Genomic DNA, 12,501 nt, shown 5'->3' with positions numbered 1-12,501 from the left:
CGCGAAGAAATTGCATTAAGTGGCTGGTGCTTGTTCCCTGGGGAAGAATGGGAACTTCGGAAGCTGATGCACAAACCTGGATGCCTGGCACACGTGTTCGATCACACTGGCGACAGCAGACGGTGAGTGCGCCATTGAACGTTTCGATTTAAAATCAGCGATACGTTGAATCATTACATCGGAAACGCAAAAAGACGGTACAGAAAGGTGAACCAATCGTCCGTTAGAGGAGACAGAAGTCAAGTACCCATCCAGCATTCGGCTATGAGAAGTTCCATTTTCGTCACGAAATATTTAGATTGGCAGTGGTCAATCATGTAAAAAGAGCACGAGTCTAGGGTTCATTATAACACAAACCGTACCAGCAAACACCCAGCTAGAAGCTTACAAGCACCCCAGCACAGGGTCAATGCTTTCAAATGGTCTGTGTTACCTTGGTGGCTTGACCATGCCTGAGCACTTTTCATGAGCACCGAATATACCAATCAGCCGAGCACTACAACTCAAATGGCGTCAAGTTACTCCTGATCTGTCCACTGTGTTCGCCAGACTTTGGTCTTTCCCGATCGATACTCCTCAAGAGATTCACTAAAAGTAAAGAAATCAATAAGCAAGTAGTTACAGGTTACAGAGGACAAAATTTAAAATAAACCATATTTTACCACCTTATTCACACAGCCAATTGTGTCTTTTCGAAGCATGTCCATCTTCTTTGCACGGCATAAGAACTAGAGTAAAATGATAAATTACATTCTTAATCAAAGCTCGCAACTTGTTGAGAGAAACCATCATTGAAGCCACAGTAAAGCCTGACATCCGCGAACAGAAGCTTCTCAATCGGCACTCCATTCACCGAAACTATCGTTCCATCCGTTGTTGGCTTAGCCTGGGCGAGTTCGTCGCACTTGCTTTTAAGTAAACATTGATGCCTTGCTGCCTCCTATCTCCTCCACAAACGTGACACGAAACAAGGGGCCAGAGCATAGCGAACAAAACAACAACCCGCACGAAAATCAAATATTCCATGCCGGAGAGCCGGTTCAGCCGTGCCGGGTGCAGTGGCCCGGGCCGCTTTCTTCATAACAATGTAATAAAAACGAAACAATGGCGTGGCGGAAAACGCACGGCAAACCGGGCCGCTGGAGTGTTTTCTTCCACCAATATGGCCACCGCCGCAATCTGTGTGGCCCCCAGAAGAAAAAAAAAACAAAGAACAGAACAAAAGGCACAAAAGGATAAACCGCGTGGGCCTGATATATGTACATATATGTATGTATGGATGTCTGGCCCATTGTGGGCATGTGCGCCGCACTGCAACCCGAAATCCAAGCGGAGCTTCTTATGCGGACACGTGGCCGTCGCCACCCTTCGGGGTGAATCAGGCCAGCATCGGCAGCCACGTGTCCGCAAACTGTCACCAGCTGACGCGTGTGACGCATTTTGCTCTTCTTCATAAAATTTTATCTAAATCCATCCCGGCAAACGATCGCTCTCGCCGCTCGTCCTGGAAAAGTAATGTTGATCGTCGTTTGCGTTGTAAAGTTTTGACATCGATTCTCGTACGCCCGCCACACCTGCTGATCGCTTCCCCGGGCATTAAGCAAACAAAATGGAGCATTTCGCAAAGCAATATTCATTGGGAAACTTGATAAACATGCATTGTGTGAGCGTCGAGCCAGGCAAACAACCTTCCCGTCCGCGGGGGGCAGGGAATGGTCCTGTAACGGGCGGTGGGAATCGGGACAGGGGAGAACAAGAAAACAAAAAAAAGGCCATTCTGAGGCAGAGATTCGCGCCCGACAAAAACTCTCGACGCAATCTCGCGAGGAGACGGTCTTCCCGGGGTGCGACGTGGCGCACATAAAACAAACAAAACCCCGGGGGCCACCGAGGGTGGGAGGGAGCCCGTGCCACGGCGGGCGCAGCTGCGGGCGGGGCCATTAATTTAAGCGCCACGATCGTTACAGTTTAAATCACTCGCCGCCGGGAGGCGAAGTCCCGGTGCCGTTGGGCTGTGGCCCAGCGAAGCACACTTCATAAAAGGCCGCCAGGAGCAGGAGAACAACGGGGACAGAAGGTGGGGTGGCGGTGGCCACATTTTCCGCAAAATTACCGCACTATCCGACGCAGTACGTCGGAGCCGGGGGAAGGGCGCTAGCGAGTTCCGGGAGGACGCTTACGGCGGCGCAAAGCAGATCGAGAAAATTGTGAGTTAAATTAAAATAATCGATTCCTACCGCCAATTTAGGCCCTGGCGCCGGAACCGGAACCGGAGCCGGTTGGTCCTGGGCCGCCATCCGTTCGGGCCGTCGAGCTGTGTGTGGCGCCGCGCACAGGACGCTAATGACGCAAATGTATTTAAAGATTTAAAACACCGCTCCGCTGCCTCTGGCTGGTGGAGTGCCAAGGGGCAAGGAGGTGAGGGCCCCCGAGTCAACCCGTCTCGGATGCGTCGATATAGCAGGACCGCTCCTTCGCCGTCCGGAAGCGCAGCGCGCAGAGGGCTAATAATTTGTGGCTTCCAAGAAAGGCGCCCGGAGGCGAACCGGAACTTGGCGCACCGAACACCGGTTTGCTGGCTGCCTCCTGCCACGGCGGATGATGCTCATCTGGCCGGAAAAATAAAGTTCAGCTCCCGTGGCCACCGTCGGTACCTGGGGCCCACGGTGGGCCACCGGGAGCAAGCGCAAAAATGTCATCGGGGAAATGAGGCGAAAAGTGGAAAATAAAAGAGAAAAACCTTGAAACTAGGACCTCCGGGACTGGCTTCCGGTGAAAGCGGGCGGGCGAGCGGACAGACAGAACGGTTATCTATGTGTGACCTTACGGAAAGGATACATTTCTACCCACGGCAAAGGAGGGGCCGCCCTGGCCGTCCGTCCTTAGACCGGTGCAAAATCTGTCGTAATCCGAATTCCGGAAAAATGAGAGCAATCGCGGAAAGCATTTCCACGCCGGCCGGACAAGCGAGCGTCGTGCCTGGGGGATGATCTAATTTTGGGTGAATTTTTTTTCCCTCTTTCCTTTCCTTCGGACCAGCGAGGTGATCCACGGCCACGTTCCAGGCGGGTCGCGGCGTGTCAATTTTCTGTTTATTTATTTCGGTAAATAAGTTTACCAAAGCTCGTCTCGGGCCGCGGCCACCACTGCGGGCAGGATCCACCAAGCTGGGATCATCGCGTGTGAACCACAGGAAAATTCACTGAAACGAGATATCCATTTCCAGAGAACGACACTGAACCGAGAGGACGACCCTCGGCAAATCGCCATCGCCACTTGAGCCTGAGCCTACGAAACTACGGTGTGGGGCTTCCACAAATGATTTCGCATCATTCGGTACTGTGAGAGGCCGACAGCCGCCGATCCCTGGCGGTTCCTTAATGTCAAACAATCTGGTCCATTCCCGACGCCTCCGATCCACACAAAATAAATCTGTCCGATTGTCTCCTTGTCCGCCCCCCCAAGATCCTTAGCGTTTGTTTTGGGCATTTATAGAGATATCGTTCATTTTTGTTGTCTCGGACCCAAACTAAAGGAGGGGATAGATTGGTCGGCCACTCGTCATCGGATCATCGGCGTCATTTCGAACCGTTCCGTGACGGACGGGCGGCTCTGGACTAGTCGCTCCACTTACCAGTGTCGAAATCATGGACGTAGTAACGATTCCGGTGGGAAATGTTGGTCCCAACGATGTGCCGCTTCGCCCGCAGGAAAAGATTATTATTCCCCAGATGGTCGGAGTGTCCATGTGTGCTCACGACGTAGTCGATGTCGTCCGGATGCAGCTGATGCTCCTGCAGCCCTGTTCGACGATGGGGCGGCGATGAGTGACCACGGCCAGCGAAGGAATGGAAGAAACAAAATGGGAAGCATTAGTTTGTGGACTGATGTGCGGGATCAAACAATGGCAGCGTGCTACACCTTGCCTTGGACGAGGGATACAATGTTGCGAGCCTGGGACTCATAACCCATCCTCTGCAGTAAGTCCACAAAGGACCTTCTCGAAGCAAGCAGCGATTCATCAGATCAACAGCACCAACGCCCAACTCCCAAGCGGATCCACTCCACCCGGGGACTGGGAGTCACCGGAAAGTAATCCCCGGTCCCGAAACCGGGATGCGTCAGCCCGTGCTGCCGTCTATCGATTTTCCTTCACCAGACCTGAGGAGGAGGCATCAGCCCGACACGACACGGTTCCGATTATAAACATAGCCTAGCACCACACCCCTCACGGTACCCTTGTCACAGCATCCCCCCTGGAACCCGCTCAGTTACCGTGGGTTGGGCGGGTGGTTGGGTAAACACGGCCAAAGCACATAAATCCGACAATTGCTCCGTATCGTGTCTTTTGTGAGCTTAAAAATCTTTACCATTCACCGTTCCCTCCACATCAACAACGTTATCGTCTTTCAGTCCAACCACTCAGCGACCCGACCCGCAGACTGCCGACTCGGCAGAGTGTCGTGCGGCAGAAGCACCATCGCTATGTGTCTGTGAGTGTGCCAGGTGTCACGTTTCAGCCATCCTTCTCCGGTTACACAAAACCCGAACGGCTACAATTATGAGCCGCAGTTCACTCCGGAGCTCCGCAGCGCTGGAGGTTTAACACCTCCAGCGGACGTTCCCATTTTTCCGGACGTAGGGGGAGGTGTGTGGGTGTGGAAAGTGACACTAAAAACGGAAATCAACCTCACCGTTTGCGGGGTATTGCGTTTTCCAGCATCTTCCAGCGGATGGGCCGTATGATAATCGATATATCTTCCCATCTCACGCTGTCTATTCATTTTCTCACGTCTCACCACTCACGTCACTGACAGCAAGTTGCTTGGATGGAAAAATTCACGTTGTATCGGTTCGGGCAGGCGGCGTTGCTATAGTGATTGGATAGTCACTGCGGCGAAAGCTTTCTCACAAGTCATCGTCTCGATTGGTGAGCCGATCCTCTCACCGAATCACAGCGCAATTCACTTCGGACCGTGTGTTCTTTGTCCCTTTCGATTCGGAGCAACTCACTCTCACTCACGACTCACTTGCGCGCACACACTGCAGGACGAAACGGAAGCCCCGATCAAGCGGAAGTAGAGACAGAACTAGCCAGCCAATCGTCGGAGAGTGCATGGACTGCAACGTGAGTTGATTGCCGTGCTCCGGAGTCAAGCCAAAAGCCGGGCCGCTATGGCCGACCGACAAAGGAAGGCTCATCTGACCGGGAACGGGACACCATTTCGCTAAAGGTAAGCCCCCGAGGAACACACTAAAACTCGCCCCGCGGCCGGTGCCGGGCAATGGAGCACCCTTGAGCCACGCTAGAGTTGTCGGCTAAATCCGGATTCGGTCAGGTGCACCGGAGGGTCCCCGGGGCACTAGATCCAAGGCAAGGTAAACCAACGGATCCTTTGGGAAGGAAAATTGAATGAAGATATGAAATGAAAACGTAAGCCGCGCAAATCCTGATAATCGGACATCAAAAGGGATTAACCGATGTCCCGAAAACCGGTAAGTCAGCGGGGCCGACGGTGAAAGCGATGCCGAGCTGAGGGTGTCGTTTCTCGACTTCTTTCTTCAGCTTTCGAGGTCGGGGCCGAGCGCAGTGCCTGTGACATCAGTGCCGGGACCTCCCTCATCGCGGCCAGCTAGCGTTTGGCTTGGCGATGGGGCACCAGGCAAAATATAAACTGTCATGTTAAAATTATCGATCAACAGCTGAAAACTCAAGGCGATGGAGGCGCCTAGTCGGGCACAACGCACCGTCGGCCAGCCGGCAGGGGAGAGCGATGGAATTAGCATACTTTTGGCCGGTTCGCTGCTATTGTTGGCAGGGATACCGGCGGATGTAGTGCACAATCGACTCATAATACGGTTCAATGGACGACCTGCGCTGCTTATAATCAGCAGTTAATAAGATTATCAGTCTTTTAGCTGCCCCGGTACGGCAATGCAGATGCCACGGAGCACGGAGCGGGGACCACGGGTTGAAGCTCTTGGAAATACGTCATCTAGATGGGGAGAAATTTAAAACGCCAATGAATATTCATCAACATTGCGCACTTTCTTCGGCCAAGTTAAGACTGTCGATACCATCTTCCATTGGTGTCGTCCCGAGGATAGAGGTGACTTTTAAAGCGTCCGATAAGAACCAGGTAACCAGATAGCCTCAGAAAAACTGAACTTCATTTGAGCAGGTGAGCCCGACGGGACGGGCCACACTGCATGGTGTTGGTTTTTGCCGATTTCCCAGCCACCGAAAAACTGAAACGGGCAGATTAAACGACCGGATGAACTTTCCAGTAGCCCCTACTTCAGCGAAGGCAGTACCCGACAGAGTCCGGCTAAGGAAGAAAAACTTTTGCACAAATCCACAGAGGGAACGGCGACGGCGGCGGCGATGAGGTGGCGGACGTTTGGGACTGTCCGAAACCACTCTCAGCGAAACTACTTCACTCACTGCTCGTCGCGTTCCATTTCGGCACGGAAGTCCGGAGGTCGAGCCTCAAGCTGCTAGCTTCTTTGGGGTTTCCGGCCCGAACCACACTGCACGGACTGCATATTCCCGGCCACTGCTGCTGTACGGTTAATTGTGGTAAACGTTTTCATTTCTGGGGTGTGCGCGTCCGCCGAACTCCTTGTGAATGGTTGGCCGCAAAGTTTATGCTCGTTTGGCTTGATTGGCGTCATTATGAAGTTTCGGGAGCCCACCACCGATAGAGGCGCGGCAGGCCGACTGACTGAAGAGTTCGACGTCGCTGGAACTTACTAGGGGCGGTCGGAAGTGACAATCCTCCCAGGGATGTCGCCCCGGAAGCAGAAGAATCGATTAGTGAATGCCGGTTATTTATCAACAACAGTGCATAGAATACTGTTTTGTTGGCCATCTCTTTATGAAAGAAACAGCTTCAAAGCATCTAATTCATAATAGAAACAGAATTAATGGCCAATAGATTGCGTAACTACAAGAAAAAAATAATTTTTCAAAACGAGAAGTCCTTAAAAACGGTGGGTAAAAAACACAATTTTATATAGTTTTAAACTAACACATAAATTACAAAACTCTTAATAAACGATTTTAATTTGTGGCCATTGTTCGTCACCGTCAATAGTTCGCATCACTATAAAACTGAGTTGGGAGAATAAATTGTAAAAGAAAATCGTTTCATTCCTTCTGCTGTCCAAAGGGAACCAAACTGATTCCTACATCTCACAAATTACTCCCCCGAAAAATGGAGAAAACAAAATAAAAGACACATTTTTCTTGCCACAGCCACAAAGGCTGGGTGAAAAATGTGTGACAAAAACTTTCAAAATTAGTTCCGGCCATTTCGTTTTCATTTTTTTTTTCTATTTCACTAAATTACTTTTTCTCCGAGCCACTGGCCAGCCCAGGCCGTCCGCCCGGTCCACTGGACCAACCGCGACTCGGTCTCACCAACGGAACGGAAACGAAACAAATGAGCTGAGTGGAATTGTTTTTGAGCTATCGTTCGAGCTGACTGCTTTCCAATCGATTCCCGTCGGGTTTTTTTTTTTTTTGGTCGGTAGTTACTGTCGGAATCACAAATTTTGCCCCACCAGGGTCGGGGCAGGGTGTTTCGAATTATATTTTATGCCGGCCACCTTGCCATCGCCCACCGCCGCCGCGGAGAGGCGGATGAGCCGAACGAAAAGTCAAACGCAAACGACGTCCGATCGGTAATCCGGGCCATTCCGTGCTGTGGCACTGCTGCTGATCGACCAGTACACAGGGACGGGCAGGACGGGTCTGGCCCGCTTCAACCCGAAGCTCGATCCAATCCCGATGCGGTCCGCGAAAAGCGATTCAAATGACCACCGAACCGAACCGGGCATCGCTGGCGCCGCGCTATGTTTGCGCGGAAACGCGCAAAACGACAAAAGCTTAATCAAAAGTTCGACGAAAACCCGACTGAAGCAGGAACCTTTGGCCCGAAGGATTCCCAGTTTCAACCACCCCTCGAAGGGGAAGGGGGAATCGCAGAACTCCGTTTTGTTGCGCGAAACTCCGAACAAACTCGCGTCGCAAACTTGCTCGTCATTGCGTGCTTGGGCGATGTTTTTACCTCATTCCGGAAATGTTCGGTACAAACCGGGCCACGATACCGTGTGGCCCCCTTCCGGGCGCAGTGTTCAACTTCAACGGCCCAGGGACCCACGGGGAGGTCCTTGTGCGACAACCCGACCGACCCCACGAGACTGATTTGCTAACCTTCGAGCTCGAGCATTGATCGGGCTGCGGGCAAAAAGTTGAAGGGAACTGCGCACCACGCGAATCCACCGTTCGCGTTCTTATCTTGGGCGGCGATTTGGAACGCAAAGAAAAGTAGGACCGAGGGCAACACGGGACCGCGGATTAAACGGGCGGATCGGAGGGAAAACTATTTCCGAAGAAGTACACACAACCCACCATCGCACCGAAGCGCCGGCGGGTTTTTGGAAAATGCGGTTCACGCTGCTATCAGCCGAACGGCACACGCCCCACGCCCGACCCACCAGAGGATCCGGTGGGATGTTCGCGGGGTGATGTTTGATGCGTATAACGCGTGTTCTTTTGTCACCAATCGTAGCGTGCGTGCATGGCTATCGGAATCCCATCGACCCGCCGATGTAGCGGTGGGTGGGACTGAACCGCCCGGCCGAGCGCCCGAAGTCAATGGACGTAGTAAATGCGCATCGCAGTTCGTTTTTTATGTGTAATCGAGGTTCCGTAACCGCCAAAAGTCCGTGGTGGCCCCAGCAGAGTCTGAAGAAAATGAGAGTTCGATTTGGCATTTCCTTTGCTGAAAGGGTACGCCGAAATCGAGGGCTTGGATCGCATCCAGTGGAAAGTGAAAATGGGGTCCACATACTTGAAACACATCATGAACCAACCCTCGTCGTCGTCATCGTCGGTTGCCAAGTGGGCCACTGGTATTCGCGGTCGCCGAGGGTCGGCTCGTAATGCCGATTGCGCTATCGTCGGCGTAAATGGGCCTCTGCCCCTACGCTTATCCCCGTTGGGCCATAAAAATAAATCCTTTTTCCGCCTTCGCTTCAAGAACTTCATCGATGGCTCCTGAAAAGGGTCTCAAATATGCTAATCAAAGATACTTACGTTGCAAAAGCAGATCGCCGTCCCAAGGTGTCATCGTGTCCACGATGACGTTGCAATCGCGGCCTTTGATCAACGTGCAGGTGCAGTTGGCCAGCATCACCGAGGGTTCCGCTGCCTCGTATCTCGAGTAGCCCTCATTCAGGATGATGATTTCGTTCATTATCGTTCCACCCGACAGGTTCCAGGATGCGTCCCTAGCGTCGGTGCAGAAACGAACGATGAGTCTCCGTCGGGGTTCGTGGGGTGCACCAAACTAATCGACGTGTAAGACGTTAAAAATCGCCAACGCAAGACCGTGTGAATCAAAGCATATTCAAAGCATGTATCCTTTTCATCCCACCGTCCGATTCCTTGGCCGTGGGTAACGACCGAGCGGTTCGACATCGAAACCGCTTGACACGTTTCGCACACGTGGCAACGTGCGAAAAGTCTTTCAGGAAGATTACCGACAGGAGCGACCAGACCGCAGCGACCGAGCAGGACGACGCACGTTTGACGACGTCGCAGTACGCGTAGCTTGACTTGACCCCGATGGTGGCCGATTTTTCCGCACGATTTTCTTCACCTCACCAACAGCAAACGCACACACTGAGACACCCGCGCGCGCACACGGCCAGCTCCACACTCACGCACCGCAGACACACACCACCGCAAACACGCCCGCACACTCACGAACTGGTTCGCGGCATCCGTTCCAGCTGTTTTGCGATTTCTTGGCCACGCGTTTCTCTCCTCCGGGCTGTGCGGCAAACGCGAAAGGATCGATGGCACGATGGGCGGCGGCGTTCGCAGTGTTTGGGACGTTTCCTGCGCTATTTTCGCGAACACAACGCACCGCGACGGCCGCGTGATTAGCGGCCGCGGCCACCGGAAAGGCGAGCATTGCGTTAATGGCCGGTCACGCACATAAACACGCACGATTTATTATTATTTTCCATCACGCTCCATCTCTCGCTCTCTTCCTCTCTCTTGGACCATTTTCTTCAACGGCGCTGTCTACGACGGCGGAGGTGGTCGTCGCTGGCCGACTGTGGCGTTGCGGCAACGTTTTCGGTTTCATTTTTTTTTCCCGACCGCCACGAAAGTGCAACGTGCAACGTGAACTTTTCACGATTTCTGATCACACGCCTGCTGTGGCGAGGAAAGGATTCGTTTGTTGCCTTTTCCGTTTCCATCGCCAACTATCGAAACAGGCTGCTCCGGTTCCGTGAAAAAAACACCACCATTCCGTATGGTCGTTCCGGGCGTCGGGGGACACAAGCTACGCGTACCGCGGCGTCATCGGCCGGTCATCCGTCCGGAAGTCGCGCTCCGTTCGCTCCTGCCGAGTGATCAACCTTGACTGAACACAGCGTCGGGCAAGGAAGTCGGCCAAAAAAGTGCTCCCGCTGGTGCTGCGGCCACGCACCGAGCGCATTGCAAAATTTTCCCACGGCCGTGGGGGAGGGCGCAGGACGAGTCCCGCGCCACCCCCGATTCCACGGACGGGTTCGGACGCGACTCGGTTGCGTTCGGTTCGCTTCGGTCCGCTCCATCCGGGGAGTGAGAAAGAGAAGAGAAGAAATGAAATCACCGTTCACCGGTGGGCAACGGTGATCTGTCCTCACCCACACCGCGCGGCCCGTGAAGAGGACCGGATGCCGGTTCTCTCGCTCGTTTCCCCGTTCGATCCATTCGGTGTCGGTCGGTCGCTGTTCGGTTCGGCCGTTTCCGCTCCCTCACCAGCGACAGGATTTGGTCGATACGAATGCCAGCGGCCGTCGGTGGCTTCGGCCAGGAAAATGCAATGCAGACGTGATCGCTCTCACTCCTGCAATGACTGCGAACTTTCTCGCCCCGGCGCGAACTTCGTACCTCGTGTACACAAATAACTCACCGGCCGCCCGCTCCGGCGTCGGCGAACCGGCGGTGCCGGGGGAACGGGGGAACGTTCTACAGTTGCGCAAAAGCTCGCAAAAGCAGCACGGCGCTGACGACGAAGGATTCCTCTGTTCGATTCGACAGTGCGATAAACTCGTGGCTGGGAAAGCAAAGTCCCCGCCAAGCAGTTATGTTATGCGTTCCTAGCTTTTGCTGACTAGCGTAAAGGAGCTAGCGACCTCGGCATAAAAAGTGCTGCTGGAGCTGGAATAGTAGATTAACGGGCTGTTTACCAAAAATTCAAAATCATTACCCAAAAACGCGAAACAGCAATTTCTCACTTTAGCCAACCAAACTCAGTTTGTTGTGGTTCATTTGTTTGACAATTAAATGAACCTTATTTTGAATGAACCTGAACTGTCACTTTTTAAACGTTAAGCTTGTTCGTGATACAATCGAGAAAACAATGGAGTATTGTGTACGAACAGTAGAGGCCCACCAAACTCCAGTGTATGCATAAAATAATTCACACATAGCTCAGATTTTAATAGTACATTTCAGTCGGGTCATGGAAATACGAATATAAATTGGATTTTAAAAATCCACCAACTTGCGTGCAATTATCACCAAGTGAAAAATTTCCACTCATCAGCAGATGAAATATTTCATATTAACGGAAAACCGAACCAATAAATTTTGAGAACATCGAATTACCTACTTTTTAAACGAACCCAATAGAATTTGTTATAATTCTAGAACTAACTCCAACAGTAGGAAAAATTGGATTCTTCGGTGACGCGTAATTTCGAGCAGTACTTTCGTATAACACTGCAAGCCTCGTATTAGAAGAAGTGGAATACAAAGTGAACTTGTGAATAAATTCAAAATACATCCAAAGATACGCAAAGGCCCAACAGCTGATTAAAGTGATGTAACATCGCAATCAATCAGCCAAACAACTGTCCCGTTCCAGAACGCCAACCTTATCCAACGTATGACCGTGCGCTGTGGTTGCCCAATTTTCAAGCATTCAACCGACATGTCGATTGTGCGTCCTTCAATAAATTTCGGTTATTTGGCCCTTGTCACGTTTGAAGTTCAACAACGGGCCAAGTCTTGGGCGCGTTACAACATCGCATCACTGCCCCCTAAGCCTGCCGATCAACGTGCCCTTGTCCCGCCGGTGCGTTGATTGAATACCCAATGAGACAGCGAATGACTTCAAGTGCCGCCGGTGTCAACAGCCAATAATCGGTTAACCCTCTGTACCGGCACCGGCCCCCACACGAGGTGTGCCCCTTTCAGCCCTCAATCGTAATCTTCGCCACTTCGCCTTTCCATCGAACCTAACGACGGGCACAGGTGGACTAATTTTTAATTATACTTTTGCTCCAATGCACCAGCACCGATGCGCCGGGCCACTTGAATTCGGTCAACAGACCCTTAGCTTCTGGAGATCGGATGTGCCGCTCCCCTACCGAATGCACCGCGCTTGCGCTGAACGCAACTGCACTTTGCGGATCATGGCCACGATGGCA

General features: G+C 52.4%; 1 protein-coding gene across 1 annotated transcript in view; it reads right to left on the bottom strand.

Moving 5' to 3' along the window:
* The window catches only part of LOC131211876 (metallo-beta-lactamase domain-containing protein 1), a 50,775-nt gene extending 40,372 nt beyond the window's left edge, over positions 1 to 10,403 (bottom strand). Inside the window, exons 1-2 of the mRNA XM_058205537.1 lie at positions 9,104 to 10,403; positions 3,635 to 3,802 (exon numbers count right to left, since the gene is read on the bottom strand). Of these exons, the coding sequence (XP_058061520.1) occupies positions 3,635 to 3,802; positions 9,104 to 9,263 (328 nt within the window). The 5' untranslated portion in view covers positions 9,264 to 10,403. The remainder of the gene's footprint in view (positions 1 to 3,634; positions 3,803 to 9,103) is intronic.
* Positions 10,404 to 12,501: the final 2,098 nt, after the last annotated feature.

The sequence above is a fragment of the Anopheles bellator genome, chromosome 2 (assembly GCF_943735745.2).
Source record: "Anopheles bellator chromosome 2, idAnoBellAS_SP24_06.2, whole genome shotgun sequence".
Lineage (NCBI taxonomy): Eukaryota > Metazoa > Arthropoda > Insecta > Diptera > Culicidae > Anopheles > Anopheles bellator.
Note: the sequence above shows the minus strand (reverse complement) of the source record. Positions and strands in the feature narration are given on the sequence as shown.